Below are 22,195 nucleotides of genomic sequence, written 5' to 3'. Positions count from 1 at the left end.
ACACAGTTTTCTGTTTGGTAAACACTATACTATTATTATACAATTTGTTTCTTTCACTATGTGGGCTTAATTTAATAGGACTAAATTACAAATACAATAATATATGTACATCATTTTCATAAAATATACAAAAAATATAATTTTATACATATATATTTTTATATTTTAAATTATTAAATTTGTATAAGAAAATTTAATAATATGTACATCAATTAATATTTTATTATTCGATTTATGATAGAAATGTACGAACAGTGGCTTTAATTTCTTGTCGACACATTAGGCAATATGTAAGAGATGATGCACAGTAAGCACAAGTTGCTAAGTGTCCGCAAGGTAAAAATACAATTGCTATTTCTCGATCCATGCAAATTTTACATAAACGAGCTTCTTTTAATTTTCTATTTTCTTCTTTCAAAGTTACTACAACAGTAGACAGTACATTTCGTTAAATTAAATATATAATAAAATTTATTATATGTATATGGATTTAATTCAAATCAATTAATTCAATTTATGATCAATCTTTCTTTGTATTTTTATTACTTACTAATTTCCTTTAAGTTAGCCTTTTTATCGGTATTACTTTTATCATTGGATATTACAGAGTCTGCACCTTCAATTTGCACTGTTTCCTGAAATAAATATAATGTAGATAAGTGTGCAATGGAATTATTAATTATATACATGACATAAAATATATATAGTTAAGAATATAAGAATATGTGCTTACTTCTTTAAAAAGTGGAGATATATCCTGACCTGTTATTTTATTTACATAATCTTGCCCTTGAACCATTAATAAATAGCAGCATTTAGAAAACCACTTTGCATGTTGCTCCCAAGGATCATTTTCTGGTTCCCAATCTTTTAAACCAACTCCACAGTAGTAACAGAAAGTTTGATCACCTTTTCCAATATAGTAAAAGCCTGCATCTGCTAACTGTTCCTTCCTTTGTGGTATAGATTTTGGCCATGTTGCAAATGTGTGTAGTCTAGCATCATAACTAGCATATTCAGGATGTACTGGACTCTTAGTTCTTCCTAGACCTAAACAGCTACATTTAGCTGTAGTTGATAATTGTAATTCCATTGAAAAACTATGGTTATTAGGACCAGATATAGGTCGATATTCTAAACCATAAAACCAGATATATTTCTGCTTTGTGGTCTTGGCAGTATAACTGTACCAAAGTATACTCTAATTGTTATATTAACACAATTCATATTGCAAATAAGTCTACAACTTGCAGACCATCTCTGATCAACCATGGAAATATCATCTTATACCCATTTACATATCTCTATTTGATATTCAAAACATCTCTAAATCTATGAAAAAAAAATTGCAATTGTTAAATAGGATATTAATCGTAATTGAGTCAATTTTATTGAAATATTATTGACTTATAAATTATTTTTTCTATCATAAGTATTTTTCATAGTTTCAGTTTCATGTTATTAATAAAAATACGTATAGTTTAATTTAATTCAAAGTCTATTTTCTACATTGCATATATTTGTCTATTATAAGTCTATTTGCACATAATGGAATCGTGCAACATATGGAATATGCATATTTAAATAAATGCCGCCTTGAACGTACGATCGTGTTGTACATTTATGGAACATACCATCGACATTTGATAAAAAAGAAGGAAGGGGGAAGAACTCCAAACTTGAACTCCAAATGCCACTACACTTCGTAACTGATGGAGTATTGTGGACTTTTCTCAGTATATAACGTTGAAATAACGCAGGCTATGTATCGCATACAAACGAGAACTTCCGACAACTTTCTCTTTCCCTCTCTTAATTCATAGAGTTTATCAGGCTCATGCTCTATCCACCATGTATCTGTGTAACGTTATCGTTTGTATGGCCCGCATTTCAACGAACTTCTCTTGTTATGCACTGATATAACACTGTGTACGTATCATATCGTATACAATATCTAGACATAGCGGACACTGATATATATAATGATATGTACACTCAAGGCGAGGCTGTCTCGATACGAGCAAATAGGGCGATTGTCGGTCTTTTGACGAGATCAAAGGTGCTCGCAATTCCTTACTTGCTTTGCCTTAACACGTATTGAACAACTTCGTCGATACTCCGCCTCGCGTACTTTGCTACTTGGCAGCGCGAGTCAATTCAAATGAGACAGCTATCGAGTGAGGCAACCTTGTGTCGTACAGGTCAGCCTCGCACTGTCAGTAGTCCGTACTCTGTACTCTGAACTTTAGTACTGTAGTCTGTTCTGTACTCTATATTCTACGAGATCCCGCGCCCGCGAAGCATCTTAATCGCAACCATATCGTAGCTTTAGTGCATAGCGCCACTATCGTTCGACTGGCGTACTTCATAACTATGTGTACTTTTAACATAGAAGTTCTAGGTAGAAATCTGTGTATAAGTACTTTACTCTCCTATCCTCCCCTTTACCCTCGCAGTACGTCGTGTCGTGTCTATTAATGACAAAATGTAGATTCTGCAAGGGCGATGGAGAATACAGGAGAGTGAAGTACGCTAGTCGAACGATAGTGACGCTACATACTAAAGCTACAATATGGCTGTGATCAAGTTGCTCTACAATCACAATCAATAGTATATACAATAAGAGTACACATAATAATACATATCAGTATCGTGGCATGAACATACCTATATCACCATGTTCGTACATAAAGATATTCGAAACCTAATCCACATTAAGATAAAAAGTACCAAAAGTATGTATTATTATTGTTAATGTTACTATAAATATCTTGGGAATCTAACCGAGAAACGGTTATATGTATAGGGAAAAATTGTTCAGAATTAATACATATTTGAAAATCCTTAAAATTGATAAAGTTAAATTATATATTGGAAATAGTAGAAATCTATAATGGATCTTTTTCTTCTTTTCAGAATGTATACTTTTCTAATGTCCTTGCCTAGAAGAAACGTGCTATTCATCCTCTGTTTTAATTTCAACTTTGGTGATATAATTAGTTTTAACTGACTTTAGTTATATCATTTCGTCGAAGCAATTTATATACGAAATAAGCCAAAACATGCAAGTAAGTAAACTTTAAACTTATTATTGTCTTGCAATTTATTTAATTTAATAAACAAATTATTTTATTTGCGCAGTATGATTTAATGCAATCACTGTCTAAGAAATACTTTATATATTTTCATAAATCCATTACATATCTAATAAATAAATCTGAATTTTTTCAAAGCAAGTTTTATATTTCCACTGTTTCTATTCATTAAAATTATGATTACACTAATATTACTTACATAGTTGCAACATTTATTTTCATGCATCATTCAACTTTATCATTGAATTTAGACACTTATTATATTCTTCTCTCTCTCACATGCATCCATAATTCAAAATATTTCCATATTATAAAATTTCATATCGAATGTAAATTACGACAGTCATATATTTTGTGCAATATATTATATGTCATGGTCAAACTTACATTTAAGTCATCATCAAAGTAGACTTTAACATATCATTGGACAGCATTCGGACTTTTATTTATAAATATTTTTGCAACTAAAGAGGCACTGTATCTTGAAACATATTTTTTAAAATTTCATTTAATAAATTTGCAACATGGCAAACTTTTATTAATCAAAATCATATATATATACACATATAATATGCAAAGAGAAGCAATAATTATTAATTGTATTTTATATTCAACTCATCTTTAAGAATATTTCTGATATAATTTTCATTTGATTATGTGTCTAACACATAATTAACTTTTATCTTTATATACGTATATTTGAATAAAATTCTTAATAATTTTAAATAATTCGTAATTATTGCCTCACTTATTTGTAGAGAGTTTTAGCTTTCTTGAATTTACAAGTGCAAAAGCAATAAATTTGATAAAATTTAATAACACTGGTCCAACTTAACTTTGTGCTAAAAAAAATCAATGTGTTATTATGCGTATGAAATATAGTTATTTCTTAAATGTAGTTATTCTTTTAATAAACAATTCATAGCTTAGTAAACATAACTCTTTCTATTTCTAATAGTATTATTTGCTATCTTAAATATAGTTAAGACAAATATCAACATATATTTCCAAATATTCAGACGCATTACTGTGCGATCTAATTTATGCTATAGCTAGACTACTAGTGCAGTCTGAATAAAAGAAATAATTTGCAATGGCACATAAGTTTTACAACATTCCAGTCAAGTATTTTTATTATTTCGTAATTTATCCACCATGTAAATGAACTCTACTAAAACATAAATCTAATAGTTTTCATTTACATATTATATAGTTCTTCACTCAGCATTTTTTTTGTAGTGTAAGAGCTGTATACGCATTTTTAAAATTGCAATTTTGAAAGTAAAATAGTTTGTAATAATTGTAACAATAAAAATAAAAAATGAAATAATTAATTTTATGTTCAATATTCAATACAATGTTCAAGTTATTGAATAAGCTCTTAAAATTATTAATGCATAATTATATTCTGTGTTTATACAATAATGAAATTTACTTTCTACAGCACAATCGTAATCACAATCTCACCAGACTTCAAAATGGATAATTTTTTGTGGTTATTTAAATATACATTTATTATAAATTCTATTCTTTGCTTGCACAAATGTCACATAAACAGTTTTTTTGTACTACCAAAATTGCAAATGTATGACAATCACATAACATAATATAATTTGAACATAAAATTCTAATATCAAATAATATATATTTATAAAGATAAATAATAATATTTAATTATCAAAACAATATTTTATATGTACTAATTACAATTATATACAAATTGAGTACCCATAATAGCACATAAATTCTGCAAAATTTTTTAGCCTGAATTCTATAATGCAATTAATATCTTTTTTTTATACATATGATAATTAGCAAAATTTGATCAACTAGAAGAAATAAGATTTATATAAAACAAATTTTTTCTACTGTTTATTTAGTTTGGTGATATTTTATGTGCAATAAATTAAAAAATTTCAAATTTCTGTATTCTTATGTATAGCTAATTTTGAAAAAAATAATATGCTGTATAAATATAATAAAGTGTTATTCCCTATCAAAATCCTATTATAAGAGAGATATATCGAAGAAATTCGCACATAATATAAAACAAAAATTTGTTGAAACACTTGTTACGAAAAATTTTGTTAAGTACATCGTCCATAAAATTTTATTATATTATTAATCAAAATGAGGAGATATTATAAAAACTTCGTATAGAAGATACTGAAGAAAAATTTGTAATTAAAACTTAATTTTTTATTAGTCGTTATCATATAAAAGCGTAAAAAAAATATATGAAGATTCAAATGTTTAAATTTCTTAAAATGTTATGACATCACAAAATATTCTCCTCTTCTCGATTAAATAATAACATTTCCATAAATATAGAATAATTGCTAGCTACATGTTTACATAATACATATATATACGTAGAATAAATTATACAAATATATACAAATTAAGTCCTACACATTTTAACATATTCTAATGTACAAATCATTGAATTCTTGCAGAATATATACGCATGTATAAATGCCCCTTTAGGTGCTCGACACCAAAATATACTACATTTAATTAGATTTAAATGTATCTGTAATATTTCTAATATATAGAAAACATATATTTTTTTAATATAGATGATTATAAATCTTGTAACTAGCAAAAATGTAGTGAATCTTTTATGGAAATAAAAAAATGTCAGTAGTATTCTTTTTACTTCTTATCTTCGTGCCTCTATAATATTTCAATTGACGTAATTATTTAAGAAAAACAAAACATGTAATAAATATATGAAAGTATGGCAGTGATTAGATATTAAGAACCTTTTGTAATATTAGGCCTTGAGATAATTTATAGTTTTATATTGATCAAAGAGAATAATAGATACGCATCTATTATGAAATGATCTCCTAAATTAAATATTTTAGCATTTTTCCCATTCTATCAAATAGAGCAGAAAAGATCTTATTATTCACCATTTATACTCGAATAAATGATAAAGAAATTAATAATATAAAGCACATACATACGCATTTTATAAAAAGAAATAAATTTGATTATAACAAATAAAAAATTTAAGTAAATATGCAGTAATAGTCTTACTTACAGTCGTAGTGGCAATATTCATTCATTAATCACTTGTAACAGAAGTACTTTTGAGCATATGCGAATTAATTATGGGTTAATATGACCCAATTTATATCATTCACTTATAACAAAATGTGCATTAAAAATAAAGCTAATTTAATTGCAAATGATTTCATTTCAATGACCTCTTATCTTAAGCTGTACTTGTGTGATTACTAGCACCACTGATAGCACTAAATAAAGCAGCGCTGTTACGTTTAAAATTTCCAACTTGTTCATCAGGCCAAATAGGTTCACCAAGTAATGATGACAAATTTTGGCAAAGTTTCTGATAATTCTCACGTAACACTTCTTGATATTCATGCTGATCAGATGTAATCAACTTACTATTTATTTGCAGAGCTGTGTAACATATTTTAACAAATTCTCTGAAAATCAGATAATTCCAATTAATAAATTTTGTGTGTGAAATGTAATATACTTTGAAAATGCAATGATTTTGTGTGTGTGTGTGTACATACGCGAGATATATTTTTTAAAAAAGATACCTGAAAACATCTTTTAGTTCTTCAACTTTATCATCTGGATATTGTGGAGACAGTGCAGGATCTAAAAATGCGGAAGCGTATGCGAGTGGTCCAGCATTTACTGTAACACATATACTTCCTTGTAATCTTAATTGCAATTTTTTCACGTCTGTTGGTCCTATAAGAGCTACATCTTCTAATTCTTGGACACGTTGTCGCATTTCATCTAAAGCAACTTCAATTGGACTCAGTTCCATTATTCGTTTTTCAATAACTAAAATACGTTTTTTAATGTATGGAAAAGAATATTGTGCTGAAATCATAAAATATGCTATCACGTATATATCTATAAATAATATGGTACATAATAATGAAGTAAACTTACTTGTAAGAATTGTTCTACGTTTCCATTGTTCTTCTGGAATACCTCTGGCTTTTCCTTCTTTAGTGAATGGAGTTTCAAACATAAAACATGATATATTATGATTCTGTTCAAACTCTGTTTGTCTTGTTTCTAACTCATATTTTTCGAAATAAGGTGTAACGTGTGTCACTTGAATATACGCTATTTTTGAATCTAATTCGGTTATGTCGATAGGTATAGAATCCATTATCATTTTAACATTTTCTGAGCCAAATTTTTCAGAGTAGAGATGATGGAGACGTTCTGAAATTTCAGATAAAGATGTAACTTTTGGTTCTTTATAAATGTACTCTTGCCCATTTTCATCCTCAAAATATGCCTAAAAAACATTTATTACAAATTATACATACAAAATGTAATGAAATAACATTATAATATTGGCTATTAATAATATTTACTGTGCCAAAAAATGCAACTCTATAAAATCTTCCAAGAAGTCTTTTTCCGGACTTTGTAACTTCAACAATTTTATTACAGGCTTGTGCCAAATGAGAATAACAATTTGCTAAAGCTTCATAATTTCTTTTCGCTTCGTACATAGGAACTATTAATCTGTACAAATGTCCAAGAAGTTCAAATCGTTCTGCTTTCTCTAACATCTCAGCACAAAGTTCTAATTGTTCAAGAAGTATATATTCGTTGTAATGAATATCTTGCACGCCTAAAATAATGCTAGTGTTTATAAAATTTTATATTTAAAAATAAACAATTGATTTCCAAATAATTCACCAACATTAAAAAATTCCAGTAACAATTTTTAAATCGAAATTCAAAGTAAAAAGTGCATTAAAAACAAAATGTTATAATTCCAATATAAATTAATAGCTCTAACAAGAAACAATAAAGAAATAGATGAAAAGAAGAAAGGAATGTAAAAAATAATAGAAACGTAACATAATACAAACATGTGCAAAACATACAAATCTCACCAGCATCAAGTTTAAGACTGCATTCATCTCTAGAGATATTTTCAGAAATCTTGTCAAAGGCTTCTGCACCCCATGTATGAACTTTTCTCAATTTTAAATACTCTGCTATTAATGCGGCAATATGTAATTGACAACAAGCAGCCTAAAAGTGATATAGCATAAAGATATTAAGTTATTTAAAAAAAATTTTTAATGTATACCTCTGAAAAATTTCCATCTCTTGCGTGATTTCTAGCCATAGTTTCTAACCATGTATGTCTCAATTCAGGTGTACTGGCATAAGAATTAGCCAAACTATGTTGTAGGTCTACCAACATTTCAGGATCATTGTTATGTTCTCTCATTTGAGCTGTGGCCATCAAAACAGTCCTAATTCTTTTATTCAGATCTTTAACTTCAACTGGAAAACCAGTACCCTTCATCACTTTATCAGAAGAAGCATAGCTATTTATTAATGATAATGATTCTTGAAACCTTGAATTATTTAATCCAATAACATTTCCAAGCATTTGAGAAACAGATATAATTACCTATTTACATAAATATAAAGTATTAACATTTTTAAAGCATAATCAGACTTAATGCAATGTATAAAAGGGAAAATTATTTTCGTCATATACTTACTTGTAAGTGAACCCTAGTTAGTCCTTTCCTACTGGTGAACTCAAAATTGCTTCTCATAAGAAGATAAAGTAAAGCACAAGATTCCTGCCGAATGGAACTTAACTTACTATTACAACAACGTAATAATTCGTAACATAAACGTCCACATAATACGGCATTTCCTATAAGAATAATAATATCTAGTTAATTAAAATGAGACAGTATAATTTATTAAATATTTAACTGTTTTTTATTTACACCCAATAGAATCAGACTCAACTGTTAAAATTCATACCTTGAAATAGAATTATAGAATAATTATTTAAAAAGGCTCTGAAACTGGCAAAAACGTGCCGTAGTAAGGTTTCAGACTGTCCAACTTGCAAAAACGATAAATATATACTAAATACTTTCTGCATTATGGGATTATCACCATCTGCTGTTAGAAGCACATCCTATACAAAAAAAAGAAGAAAAACCAAATATAACACAGATAAATATTTCTGAATTATGACATATGTATAAGTGGAAAATTTCTTTTATACCTTAAAATGAATACAAAATAATCCTAAACAATCCAATGCAATTAGACCAACTTCTGTCGCCATATTCGCTTCTAATAAAGCTTGATGCACTTTCCCACTATCGCTTTCAACAAGATTTTCCCGTGCAGTAGTATTATGTGGTTGTAAAGTACTAGTAGCGGGTCCATCGTTAGAAAAATCTGGAGGTGCCATTCTAGCTGGTAATGTCATTGCTTTCACTGTTCGAGGTTTTCCAGAACTATTTACCATGTTTGCAGCTATTTGCCTTTTCCCAATATATTTAAAATGATGAAGGCTCATTCTGAAATAAAGAATGAACATAATAACGCCTATTCTGCACTAGAAGTAACTTTTATGTTTAACTCGACATTAACTTACTCAATTACTGTAAAGAAACTTAAAATTTCACAATCGCTGCATTGTTGCCACCAAGCAATAACTTGATGATCACCTAAGTATTTTATTACAAATAGAAAACAAAGTAAAATATCCTTAACTTCCGACGACTGCAATTTATCGCATCTAGGTGACGATTGTGTAACACTTAAAGAACGAGAATGTCTCTTTTTTTCGCCAGTACCATTTTCGATAGGTTCACGAATAATAGTAGTTTCTTGAGATATATTCGATTGAGAAGCACCAGATATTGTTGATGTATCTGATTCTATACTAGTACAGGAATATCCATTAACTAATCCTTGGCCTGCTATGGCTGCGAAGTATGTAGAATCTCGTAAATGCATAGACGCCCTTATTGGAGATTGAGTTTCCAAATGTAATGTAAGCCTACATATATTTTTTTATGTAGATTGTTTCTCTTATTTTTTTATTTATCTTAAGCAAATATGATACTGAAAAATTTGTTTACCTATGTATTGATTTTGGAGTTCCAGTGGTCGCAGTAGTACTCGCGGTATCTTTATTTGCCAAAAATGAACTACTAGTTGATATTCTATTTGTGCCATTTTGCCTAACTTCTGTTTTACTGTTATCATGTATGGATTGCAATCGATGTAGATTTTCCAATACAATACCTAGCCATGGTATGTAAGTGGATGCTATTCTGCTTAATTGACCCTGTAATAATAAAATTACATTATCTTAGAATTAAATTTACTTAAATATTTGTACTTACTTTGAAAACATTAATTATATCAAAAGTACAATATATGTAAGATATCATATTAGAATAAAAATACAGAGGTAGAAATAAATAAAAGCAATTTACCTTATTCTGATATCTATCATCAAGTTCATGCTTTGCCATTAAATCTCTTAATGTAGATATTGCCACTTTACGAATTTGTACAATTTCATTTAAGGAGGTTCTAACTTCTTGCATTAACAGTCCAACTAAGAAATGATGTTTGCAAAAATCTTCTGACAAACAATATTCATTTATTAAATCTGTAATGAATATTTCAAATTGATAAACTTATTTGATTTACTATAATTTTAGATAATATGAAAATAGAAAAACATGTACATACAAGGATCACCTAAATATAGGAAAAATTGAATGAAATTACAGTAGCTTAAATGAAATTTTTTCATTAGTTTGCTATCGAGAATATTGATTATTTTATAGGTACTTAATATTTAAGTGAAAAAGATCTTTTATCTGAAATTACCTATTGATTAATTATGTGAATATTACTAATTATAACCATGATTTTGTAAAACGTTTGCAAATTCATGCAGTTTTTTTACATTAAATATTTTTAAATAGCAAATATGTATTAAAATAAAAATAAGAAGTTTTGCATAAAAGTATAAAATATAACATAAAATTTATGTGAGTGTGTAAATCTATATATTCTATATTGCAAAGTTCAGTACTTCATAAATTCCATTTGACAATTTTCAGTGCATTTAAATATAATGAAACAGGCTTGCATAGCAACAAATAAGAATGCCATGAAAGTATTTTCTAAACATCTACTGATTGATAGTGATTAATAATAAGAAAATTGTATGCAACTCCCACTCACTATGGCTACGGTAACAAATCACAATAAAGATGGGAGTGTATGACTTAACATACCATCACATTCTGGATCACTCTCTGTATCTTCTAAATAAAGCATAAAATGATTATATTTACGAAACATTAGGCATCAAATATAATATAGTAGTAGTTAATTTTACCTTTGGAAATGATTCGTGATTGCATCATTGGTAAATTGAAAGACACATAATGCTCGTGTGAACAAATTATTTGCAAGAATGTAAATTTAAAATCATGTAGTGTACGTTGATCTCCAGGAGAGAAATTGTCCATGTATGAATTTATTAAACGGAAAACGAACCCACGATCCATAAATGTAAGGCATCGCTATTTTAAGATATGAAGAATTAATGATTATTTAAAAAAATCTATTTTTATATAATAGTAAAATACTATCATTAACAATTACAGTATGAGACTTTATAAAACTTATGCTTATCATTTGCTGTATTATCTTTACTCTAAAAAAAATATTTAACCTGTAAATAATATATAGCATTTACTTACTTTTAAAAATTGTGCAAGACTTTTGTTTAATTCATGTGTTTCAACTGGCATCTCTTTATATTTGTTCATAAGATAAGGCATAATAACTTCCACTAAATTTCGAATTTTTTCATGATATTCTTTTGAAAATCTTTCATTTCTATGCATCTGTAAAAGATGTTAATTGATTTATACTTTCTAATAAATTATATTTTTTATATTATTACAAAACATACTTTTATCCTTCCTGTCGAAAGCAAATGCTGTGCCATACTCTTAATCATTATTTCAAAAAAGAAACTGGAATGATGCATAAATTTATTTACTACTAGAAAGTCAGTATTACTTGGCTGCAATAATGTAGGAAGATGTTTTCCTAATTGTTCATGAACTGTTATAATACCATTTCCTTGAGAAGGTAGCACAAAAACAAACTGTAAAAGATAATGATATAAAATTTACTAGTAAAATTAATCAATTCTATTAGTAATATTTACCTTAATATAAGCCTGAAGTGTTTCTTTCCTACCAGCTTCATGCACCATATTTATGAAATGTATTAAAACTCTTATAATATACCATCCAACTTCTTCATTTGTAGTACATGTTAACAATGTAAATAACTGATTCAATATAGTAGGAAGAAATGTAATAACTGTAACTAATTGTACTGCATGAGCAGCTTTTAATATTTTGCATGTTTCCGAATCCGCTGGTACCGCTCCTAGTTTTGTATCTAGGATGCGTTCCATATGAGCAAATAAATTATGTAAATGTACATCACGTGTGAATACAGTTGAAATCAATTGAAATGCTACTGTAAATACCGGTCGTTGAGAATCAACCCATATAATTTCCGGTCCAGCATTCTAGAACAACGAAAAATTTATCTTTAAGATATTAAACGCGATAGCTATAAATGATTATCATATTTTATTATTTTTTTGAATTAATAAAATATAAATATATAACTTCATTTTATTTTTACCCCTTTTCCTAGTCCTAGAGGTTGTATTGAAAGATATCCTGGCGGTAAATGTGTTGCAACAGGTAGTGCTTGTACATTCATATCCATATCCACATTTAATCTATGTAAGATATACAAAATTAATACAAATAATACAAGATTTGATTAGAAAGTTTACTTTGTAAATATAATATCTCATATTTATATAGTATACAATTATAATTACATATCAGTGTTTTATTAGTGATATATAAATCGTAATTCCTAACATTATCATACCTTCCTTTATGCAACAATGGAGACCAAGCATAACCAACACAATTTTCAACACCATTTTCTTTTTTCTTGTTCATATCACAACTTATGTGGTAAAAAGAAAAGAGTAAATGATGCTTGGCATGAAGTTTTGATGGTAACCTTATTTTAATTTCTTCATACCAAGAAGGAACTGCATTATGATGTAAAACTGCGCAAGATGCTCGTAAACATAAAAGTGGAGCACCAGGTCTTCCATATATACACTATTATGAAAAAATCCGAAAAGTATTAGCAATAATTTAATAATCTATGAAATAACATGTTCTACATACCCTTAAAGGTGTGGCATTTTCACAATCATTGTCTCGTAATTCAATAACGCACGCAATGTTTCTAGCTCTGGTAAATATTTTTTGAGTATCAAAGCAAAGAGTTTGCGGATATACATAAAGATGGTTAATATAAGTTGTGTATGGATGAACATCTTTCTCTGAAGTACTTTCAAACTCTGCGATCTCAAGAGTTGGTTCAGATATTGGCGGTAATGGAAATGGCTTTAAAGCTGCTAAAGATGTAGATAATGTATCTGTAAAGAAAAAATGAAAATTAGATTTTATTATTCAAGTTTATACATAGCAAAAAAAATGTTATTCTCCAGATACATACTGTCAGGTAAATCTGTAATTGACTCAATTCTTATTTTCAACCAACCAGGTATCACAGTCAATTTACTAAGTTTTTCAGGCCTATAATAAAAAATATCAAAATATATATCATATATATCTTACTATATATTATATATGCATACTTTCTATACTCTGAAAGGAGTTTGAGTAATTCTTCATCTTTTATTTTATTTCCTTCTTGCCTATATATTGCAGGAAAGTCTGATGATGTATCTAATTCATTACTATATAACCTAAATAATGGTCTGGCAGCCCAAGCAAACGGCATTCTATAATTTCCCAATCTAAAAAATTTATAATTTTTTGGACAAAATTTTACAATGTACAGAAAAATATACAGGTTAAAAATGTAACTACATATAAACTTACCTTTGGCAACATGCTCTAACTTGTTTATGTACTTTTAAACCTAATCGTGGATCTTTTGTAGCCCTTAAATATGGTTCAGAAGTTTGGCATATATTCCCTTGTAATATTTTATCTATTCTTACAACCAAAAATATATCAGGGTGCGGATTACTAATACTAAATATGGCCTATAAAGATATACACTGCTATTAGTAAACTACACAATGATATTAACATTATTGTTAAAAATTTGTTACTTTAGAAAAAGAAAGAACAAACCTGTTTTGGATATTTAATCCAATCTAGTGGTATATTTTTCAGATCATCTGGTAGTTTAATATTTTCTGTAGATTCTGTCATAATACCTACAGGACTTAATTCTTTTACTATTCCTTGAACAACCTCATGATTGATATCAAAATGAAAATTTTCAGTTAGCTTCCTGCCATTTCTTGCATCATAAAGACTTAGTGTAGTTTGATATGGTTCCACCTGACATAATGATTCTTTCTCATCTATTGGTGCTTGTAATCTAAATTTAAGACTTTCACATTTTACAAAAATTCTCTGCCCAAATTGTTCTTTGTATGGATCAATATTCTGTTCATTACAATTGCCTGGTTGTTGTTTAATATGTGGAATATGAGGATAAATACTAAACAATTGTTTGCGACATTCTCGTCTCGCTAATGCAATACTAGTATCTGTTTCCCTAGAATACTTTATCAGTTGTGGATTCATACTTTGTTCTAAGCCTTTGAGCGTTCCATAAACCTACAAATAATACAATAAACTCAAGTGGAATTATATGTAAAGAAGTACACTTACAACATTGGAAACAATGCTTATTTCTACTTTTAATACCTGCATAGGTTGAGGAGAAGGAGGAGGTGTATTGCATGCTCTCTCTAACGAAGCAGCACGTTTTTCTTCTTGCTGCTTATAATGCTGTAATACTGAGCTTAACTTTAATAACCAATCCTGCATATCTGTTTCATTGTCTGCTGCTAATGTGTACGATTTATGAGTCCCGCTCATTCTTAATTCAAAACAATACCTTCCACGTTTTGGATTTCTAATAACTTCAGTGCAAAAATCCATTACTATCGTCAGTTTAGCTTCACCCTTTTTTTCATCTTTAAAAAGTTCAAGAATGTATGTGCCATCAACTTCTTGACGAAGATGACAAAACCTTCTCTTAAATGATTTTGAACCAATATTTGCAAACATGCGGTCACTACTACCAATTTCTGGTCCTTTCATTAAATAGCCTTCCTTTGTTATTCCATTACTCTTTGTTAATTCCTAATAAAATTGAACAAGTTGTTTTAATTTCTTATTTCTCCCTTATAAATTTATTATCTTAATTTCTCATAGGTCTATAATGATAATCAGAAATAATAATAGATGAATTTAATAAATGCTGTAAAAGCGATATTTAACATTATTTTCTTACAGAAAAATTACATGAAAAAGATAATATTAAAATATCTTTTCAAAATATTTTTTGCTATTTGTGTATAAAATATAATGTAAAAGATAATATATTTAATATACAAATCTTATTTATCCAAATATAATGCAAGTAAATGATATTTTAATAAGAAATATCATAATCCAACCTTCAAAAAGTTCATATTAGAAGCAAAATATTTTACCTCATCAACTTGGTCTACTTCTGTATCAATTTCATACACTTCATCTTTTAGATCATCTATTTTTGCTATTCTAAAAAATAAGAAAATACATATAAGCTACAACAATATATTTTATATTTTATGAAATAAAATTTTGCAATAATAAAATATTATTTATAGTCAAGTTTTATATTTATACTTAGGTAACTCAAGATAAGTTCCACTATATGCTGAATATTTATAATGTATGAGATTCCAATTAGATGTGTAACTCCGTAAACATTCTTTTGTAAGAAGATTCTCTTCCCCTTCCTCATTATCTGAAGTTTGTGGTATAGTTGGTACAAGAGTACGATATCTTCTAGGTAATACCACTTGCTACATTAGAAAGAGGATATTAAAACAATTAAAAAAATACTTAAAATTAAATAATTTATTTCAGTAAACTTTTTATATAATATAGATTAAAAGTAATAAGATTAAAAATATACATTATTATATATTATGGACAATAGACACTAAGTTCGACATTACACTTTTTAAATAATAAATTTAAAAAGTAGATTCCAAAAATTGCATGATATTAAACATCCTGTGCATGGTCCTATCTGATAACTTATCTGTCCTTGCAACGGATGTAAGTGTTTCAGAATAGATAAGAAATAGTAAGTTAAAACTCACTGAAATATCATCCCTAGGGTATAGCAGGAGTTCTCTCTGAGGGTCGTTTTGTAATAAAGTTTTATTCTTTAATACAAAAGTTTCAAAATCTATGGGTTCTACTAGATGTGGCTTATTCTGAAATTAAAACATTTTCTTAAAATAAATAATACAAATTAAGAAAGATATGTATACATATGTTGATTTAAATTACTTTGATATTGTAATAAGAATTATTTAAAAAATTTGAAATAAAGATAAACAGCAACAGTAAACTATATAGAAGGCTATAATCTACATACATTAAAACTTGTAACATAAACTTTAAAAATTAAATATTACTTTGTCAATACTTATTATGACAATACGACAGGTCAAATAATTGCTTTTAAGAATAATGTAATTTATTTTTAATTCAAGGTAATAATTAATGAATAATGAATCAAGGTATTACAAGATACCATAAATGGACATGTTTCAGTGTGAATAACATTATCCTTAAAAAACCAGAATTTCATGTCTCAACCCTACTATGATAAAATAAAAAATAACGTTCCAAAAATATAACTAAATTGTTGATTCGACGTTATTTTATCTCTTCTTTAGCTTGAAATATTTATAGTTAGCCCTGTCCAGTTGACAGCAATTATCATGAATAATGAATTAACGATATTATGAAGGTCCTGATAAATGACTGCAGAGAGAACATATTTTCACTGGTATCAATTGTTGCATATTTGTTATTCAGAAAATAATGTAAAAATATATGCAGAAAATCATGCGGCAAAATGTATCGTGCCGAAAAACCTACCTGTACGGTACTCTCTCGTACTACCTGAGAGACGGTTTCTCGTAATTGAGCGGCCATGCCCGGTTTACCCAGGCCACGGGTAAACTTTCTTTCGCTCATCTTTGTTGATGACACATTGATCTCATCACCTTACGCCAACGAGGACAATCACGATCATCACGCGAACTCATTACACTGGGTAATATTAAACATTCGTTATTGTCGCAGCCATATTTACGCGGCTTCTAAACTCACGTCGTAGCAACGCATGACAGTTCTCCCTATGCAGTTTACAGCGTACAGCAACGTAATACATACATCGTTGCAACTATATCCGGTATATATGCTTACATACAAAATATGTACTATTTAATCACGCTCTAGCCTACATAACGTTGCACTTATGCATATGTAATACAGTCTTAACTCCCTGAATAAAGTTAAGTAGAGTCAAACAATTTTTAAAATTTTTACATATTTTATATATGCAATAAATTTGACTTGTTAATTTTAGAACAATTTTGTTTATGGGCTCTTAATATAAATACGAAAATATGTTTTATATGTTATAATTCTAATAATAAAAAGAATTTTGTTTTCTTCTATATCCTTGTTTATAAAGTAATCTTGAAAATCTCAATGAAACATTTACCTGCATATACATATGTGAAAGTCACGATTAAAGAAATTGTACTGTATACTATATGGTATTGTGATTATTAATTATTTCATTTAAAATTGTAATGTATTAAATTTTTGTATTTAATCTTATACTTTAACAAATTATTTTTTCTTATCTTCTTTACTATGTTATACCTCATAAGATATTTCTACTGGTTATGTCATTCAAAATACTTAAATTATATCTGATTCTATAGATATAAAGTAATCTTGTTAATTATGTGAATAACGTGAAATGCCAGCAATGCCGCATGCTTAAAATTACGGCGTGAGGTCAAACGTCTATCTACAGTAACGTTTGTAATTTGGTAGCGTCTGCTGTAAATACCAAATAGTATACAAATTTTTATTTTCCTCGAAGTTATAATCTTTTATCGAACGAACGATTATATGAATTTTGATGCATATTTGGTCAAGTGCGTGTTAATTGTAAATAATTATCGAATATTTATTGATATTTAGGTTTACAAGAAAACTGGCTTAATTTAAGGTGTTAATGCATTAGATTATGGATGACGAACTAGAAGACAAGATTTTATATCAGGTGACATAAAAATAATTTAAAAGATATAATGTTTTCTTTTTTTTAGAAAAATTCGTTCGATCTACGATTTCTGTATTCTGTTTAGTATTCAAAAATAGTCTCGATTGATTGCTTTTGAATCTTTGTAATATACTTTAAGTAGAAAGTAATATAAGTTTATTCTTTTATTAGAAAGAAATATTCATAGATTATGATATACTTGACTATTTGAAATTTATGATTTCTTTATAATAACAGCTATTATCAATAATTTTGTATTTTTGTTATTGTGCAATAGACATATGTATCATACATGAAGCTAGTATCAAAGTTTGCAGTGGGTATTCCCACAGGATTAAATGCTGGCATAAATTCTCCTTTGGGCTATTTTTGGAGAATCATGAGAGTCTATGCATTGAAGCCAGAAGTATTAATTTGTGGTGCAGTTTTGGCAGTAATTCTATTTTATATACAAACTATTGATATATGGAGCCGATCACTACTAGGAAAAATCCAATATACACTTGGTCGTACTACATCGAAAGTAAATGAACTAGAGAATAAGCTATATAATAATATATTATACAAATAGGACTAATTAGCATTATACTTATGTAATTAAATATGATATATATTAGTTGAAAAAATTACTTAATTATTTGTTTATCATTTAATTATTTGTTGCTCAAAGCATTACAAAAGAGAAATAAACATTTGCATCGTGTCTTATTATCTTTAGGTATCAAAACTACCATTTTTGGTTAATGATTCTGTAAATAATGGGGTGAAGCTGAGTTGGGAATTAAAACAAGGACACATTGCTGCATATGCTATTCAAGGTCATAGAGCTCGTATGGAAGATCGTTTTGTCGTAAATGAAGATATGAACAATACAGGTGTATCTTTATTTGCAATATTTGATGGACATGGTGGAGAAGTAAGTTCAAAAAGATCAGACACATGAGTCTATTTAATAGGAACTTAATCAATTATTCAATCAATTGTTCAAATAGGATATTTTTTAATGATTACTTATCATTTTTACTTGACTTTACATAATTACTTATCACATAACATTATCATTTTCAAATTTCTAAATTTATGATGTTATATGATTATTATCTTCCAAAATTGCAGATTAGAAACACAGGAATAAGGTAAATAATGATAAAGTTATACAGAGATAATATGGAAATATGGAAATAGATTTTATTAATATCATAATATATTCATATACTTATGTATTTTATGAGTTAATATATATCAATTATTTAGAACACCATTATAGATTATAGAATAATATAAAATATCATTATGTTTATGTTATATAATAGCTTAGCTTATATAGAAAAATTTAAAAATTACTACAGCAGTGCATGTAATAATAAGACAAAAAATTAAATGTCCTTCATACACCAATATCTTTAGCAAATGACTCAACAATATGTAAATAATAAATAAATGAAAAATCTTTTTACTTATAGTAAAACAGATTATTAAGATATATTTAATATATTATATTACTATTGTTAGTTTTACTTTAAATAGTATGAAATATTTCAATGATAGTATACCAATGATATGCCAATATTTTAAACATATTTATTACTTATAAATGTAAAATGCTGACATATGTTTTTATTTCTTAATAGTTTGCAGCAAATTATGCACGTGATAAACTTATTCCAAACATTAATAAAAAAGTGATTGAATTAAAAGATATGATAGCTGGTAAAGCAACACACATATCAGAAGACATAAAGGAAAATGAAGAAACAGAGAAGAAAGAGGAAAAAAGTAATGCAGATCACATTGAACGCAAAAAATCTTTTCGTAAAACTGTAAGCACTTCTTTAACAGATGATTGTATGAAAAAAAATGTTGATGTAACTGATCCAGAATTACTTGATAAATTGGATAGCTTGTCAAGACCAATAACAAGAGAGGTATGATTGATATTAAATTTGATATCTTTTAAAATGGTAAATGTATAAAACAGTATTTTTTGTTTTAACTGTAAGGTAAAACCATGTAGAACAGTGGAAAAGCCACCAAAAGTGGATATTACAAATTACTTGGATGGAAATAAAATAAACTATGGTAGATTACTAACTGATGAAGTATTGGCCGTAGATAAATTATTAGTTGAGGCTGCAAAGAAAAATATGGATGTAGCTGGTAATTATCTTTTTACAATTTATATACTTTATTTATTCAGATTTAAAAATAACTTTTATAAATGTATAATACAGGTACAACTGCTTTAATTGCTCTCTTAGAAGACAATAAATTAATTGTAGCAAATGTTGGAGATTCAAGAGGTGTAATGTGTGATGGAAAAGGAAATGCCATACCTTTATCCTTTGACCATAAGCCGCAACAAGTATATAATTTTATTTATATAAATTGCTTAGGTCTTATGTAATAAATTTATGTTATTTAATAGTAAATATATTTTTTCATTTGTGAAAATAATTTTTAGGAAAGAGAAAGAAGGAGAATTAACAAAGCTGGTGGTTTAGTAACATTTAATGGTGTATGGAGAGTTGCTGGTATATTAGCAACTTCTCGAGCTTTGGGAGATTATCCATTAAAAGATAAAAAATTAGTGATTGCTGATCCTGATATTTTGACTTTTGATCTAAGTGACCATAATCCGATGTTTATCGTCCTGGCATCAGACGGTTTATGGGATACTTTTACAAATGAAGAGGCTGTCGCGTTTATTAAGGAACGTATAAACGAACCACATTTTGGTGCAAAAAGTATCACATTACAAAGTTATTACAGGTAATACAATTCGATCTTACGATCTTTACAAATATTGATTTAAATCAGATTTTTATTATGTATTTGTCTTTTTAACATATAGGGGTTCTGCAGACAATATAACTGTAGTTGTAATTAATTTGAAGGATCGTAAATACAGCATATCAGAGATCAAATAGAATCAATAATCTTTTAATTATACAACGAATTTATGTTTTTTCCAAAGATATTCTAGATTTATTAATTACTCATTAACGAATAGTAAGTGTAAATTTCTCTCTCTCATTTGTGTAATACAGAAATATGATGTTTCAGTCTTTATTAAAATGTTTCCCTTTTTATATAGTCAATTTTAGTTTTGTTATAATATCATATACATTTTTATGTATTGTATATTTAATGTGTTACAATACGTATGAAATATCCCTCTTTTATCTATAAAATTTAAACAAGTGCAATATTTTCTTTTACCTCGTATGTTTTTGAAATTAAATATGTTTGTATCATATGTTATTAAATTTATCCTCTGAAATATCTATTTTTCTATTTCACAGCAAGTACAGAATTCATATATACTTATGCATGTTATTTATGCATTTTGTAATAATGGTCTATATATATACATACAATACTATAAAGTTACAACATAGTACAAACGTGAACATATAATATTTATTTTTGTATAAATTTGAATGAATGAATTTCGTAAATGAGTAATTTGAAAAATCACATTTGGATATGTTACCTAAAATAACTACTAACATTTAATATAACACTTTATACTTAAATGACTAATGATCGTTTAAATGTAAAAAATTCTGTACATTGAAAGTAATAAGTAATAAAAGTATAATATAAATACATAAAATTTAGTTCTAATTTTTAATGTTGTTAACAAAAAGTTTTTATTGGGAACTTAATAACAGTTACGTCATATTATTTAATATGAGATAAATTATAATATATCATCATCTTCAATTTCTAACAAAATATTAATGAAATTATGAGTTCTGTTACAATTACAATATACACGTATAAATTTTATATTACCAAAATTCTTTTTATTCATATAATACATACAAAATTATATACTAGATATTTTTAAATTGTATACTTTACTTTATTATATAAAAGTTGAAGCACAGAAAATTTTATAGTGTTCAAATAAATACATTTTGCTGTTTATAAAGTGCGACCAAAATTGATCTTAAATATTATACTACAAAATA

General features: G+C 27.4%; 3 protein-coding genes across 15 annotated transcripts; 1 reads left to right on the top strand and 2 right to left on the bottom strand.

Annotated features, from left to right (window-relative positions):
* Nucleotides 1-202: 202 nt before the first annotated feature.
* Nucleotides 203-2,074, bottom strand: LOC117235383 (death-associated inhibitor of apoptosis 2-like). Of its 3 annotated transcripts, none has more exons than XM_033497367.1 (4): nucleotides 1,635-2,074; nucleotides 734-1,332; nucleotides 551-635; nucleotides 203-420 (listed from the first exon to the last, which is right to left on the bottom strand). In XM_033497367.1, the coding sequence occupies exons 2-4, from the start codon at nucleotides 1,091-1,093 to the stop codon at nucleotides 233-235; spliced, it is 633 nt and encodes a 210-aa protein (XP_033353258.1). In that variant the 5' UTR covers nucleotides 1,094-1,332; nucleotides 1,635-2,074; the 3' UTR covers nucleotides 203-232. The 3 variants fall into 3 exon arrangements, with proteins under 3 accessions (XP_033353258.1, XP_033353242.1, XP_033353250.1); XM_033497351.1 differs by having other exon boundaries at nucleotides 203-423; nucleotides 1,635-2,073; XM_033497359.1 differs by lacking the exon at nucleotides 1,635-2,074 and having other exon boundaries at nucleotides 203-423; nucleotides 734-1,465.
* Nucleotides 2,075-2,392: 318 nt separating this feature from the next.
* On the top strand, nucleotides 2,393-21,356 carry LOC117235342 (protein phosphatase 1L). Of its 7 annotated transcripts, XM_033497267.1 has the most exons (10): nucleotides 2,395-2,735; nucleotides 2,917-3,064; nucleotides 18,137-18,218; nucleotides 18,496-18,741; nucleotides 18,937-19,134; nucleotides 19,850-20,143; nucleotides 20,219-20,375; nucleotides 20,450-20,580; nucleotides 20,680-20,987; nucleotides 21,070-21,356. In XM_033497267.1, the coding sequence occupies exons 3-10, from the start codon at nucleotides 18,183-18,185 to the stop codon at nucleotides 21,143-21,145; spliced, it is 1,446 nt and encodes a 481-aa protein (XP_033353158.1). In that variant the 5' UTR covers nucleotides 2,395-2,735; nucleotides 2,917-3,064; nucleotides 18,137-18,182; the 3' UTR covers nucleotides 21,146-21,356. The 7 variants fall into 7 exon arrangements, with proteins under 7 accessions (XP_033353185.1, XP_033353195.1, XP_033353158.1 ...); XM_033497294.1 differs by lacking the exon at nucleotides 18,137-18,218 and having other exon boundaries at nucleotides 2,393-2,735; nucleotides 2,917-3,068; XM_033497304.1 differs by lacking the exon at nucleotides 18,137-18,218 and having other exon boundaries at nucleotides 2,394-2,735.
* LOC117235175 (dedicator of cytokinesis protein 9) lies at nucleotides 6,095-17,153 on the bottom strand. Of its 5 annotated transcripts, none has more exons than XM_033496960.1 (29): nucleotides 17,015-17,113; nucleotides 16,225-16,341; nucleotides 15,743-15,921; nucleotides 15,565-15,634; nucleotides 14,771-15,211; nucleotides 14,186-14,680; nucleotides 13,928-14,094; nucleotides 13,681-13,842; nucleotides 13,539-13,618; nucleotides 13,205-13,458; nucleotides 12,894-13,135; nucleotides 12,636-12,735; nucleotides 12,145-12,516; nucleotides 11,884-12,081; nucleotides 11,669-11,815; nucleotides 11,302-11,488; nucleotides 11,198-11,227; nucleotides 10,382-10,560; nucleotides 10,022-10,230; nucleotides 9,532-9,939; nucleotides 9,154-9,454; nucleotides 8,904-9,063; nucleotides 8,630-8,790; nucleotides 8,206-8,535; nucleotides 7,997-8,147; nucleotides 7,475-7,737; nucleotides 7,038-7,395; nucleotides 6,674-6,965; nucleotides 6,095-6,553 (listed from the first exon to the last, which is right to left on the bottom strand). In XM_033496960.1, the coding sequence occupies exons 1-29, from the start codon at nucleotides 17,111-17,113 to the stop codon at nucleotides 6,319-6,321; spliced, it is 6,387 nt and encodes a 2,128-aa protein (XP_033352851.1). In that variant the 3' UTR covers nucleotides 6,095-6,318. The 5 variants fall into 5 exon arrangements, with proteins under 5 accessions (XP_033352851.1, XP_033352887.1, XP_033352862.1 ...); XM_033496996.1 differs by lacking the exon at nucleotides 17,015-17,113 and adding an exon at nucleotides 16,665-16,736; XM_033496971.1 differs by having other exon boundaries at nucleotides 6,319-6,553; nucleotides 8,006-8,147; nucleotides 17,015-17,153.
* Nucleotides 21,357-22,195: the final 839 nt, after the last annotated feature.

This window comes from Bombus vosnesenskii, unplaced genomic scaffold (assembly GCF_011952255.1).
Source record: "Bombus vosnesenskii isolate JDL3184/JDL3185 unplaced genomic scaffold, Bvos_JDL3184-5_v1.1 scf7180000013264, whole genome shotgun sequence".
Classification (NCBI taxonomy): domain Eukaryota; kingdom Metazoa; phylum Arthropoda; class Insecta; order Hymenoptera; family Apidae; genus Bombus; species Bombus vosnesenskii.
The sequence above is the reverse complement of the archived record's forward strand: the minus strand, read 5'-3'. Positions and strand labels throughout refer to the sequence as shown.

Coding starts and splice junctions, on each gene's coding strand:
- LOC117235175 (XM_033496960.1), bottom strand. CDS start 17,113: ATGAGCGAAAGAAAGTTTACCCGTGGCCTGGGTAAACCGGGCATGGCC. Junction 9,940..10,021: donor ACTCCAAAATCAATACATAG/GTAAACAAATTT, acceptor AAATATATGTAG/GCTTACATTACATTTGGAAA. Junction 9,455..9,531: donor AGTTTCTTTACAGTAATTGA/GTAAGTTAATGT, acceptor TCTTTATTTCAG/AATGAGCCTTCATCATTTTA.
- LOC117235383 (XM_033497351.1), bottom strand. CDS start 1,093: ATGGAATTACAATTATCAACTACAGCTAAATGTAGCTGTTTAGGTCTA. Junction 636..733: donor TATCTCCACTTTTTAAAGAA/GTAAGCACATAT, acceptor TATTTATTTCAG/GAAACAGTGCAAATTGAAGG. Junction 424..550: donor GGCTAACTTAAAGGAAATTA/GTAAGTAATAAA, acceptor CTACTGTTGTAG/TAACTTTGAAAGAAGAAAAT.
- LOC117235342 (XM_033497257.1), top strand. CDS start 17,262: ATGACAGTTCTCCCTATGCAGTTTACAGCGTACAGCAACGTAATACAT. Junction 18,742..18,936: donor TTGGTCGTACTACATCGAAA/GTAAATGAACTA, acceptor TATTATCTTTAG/GTATCAAAACTACCATTTTT. Junction 19,135..19,849: donor TTGATGGACATGGTGGAGAA/GTAAGTTCAAAA, acceptor ATTTCTTAATAG/TTTGCAGCAAATTATGCACG.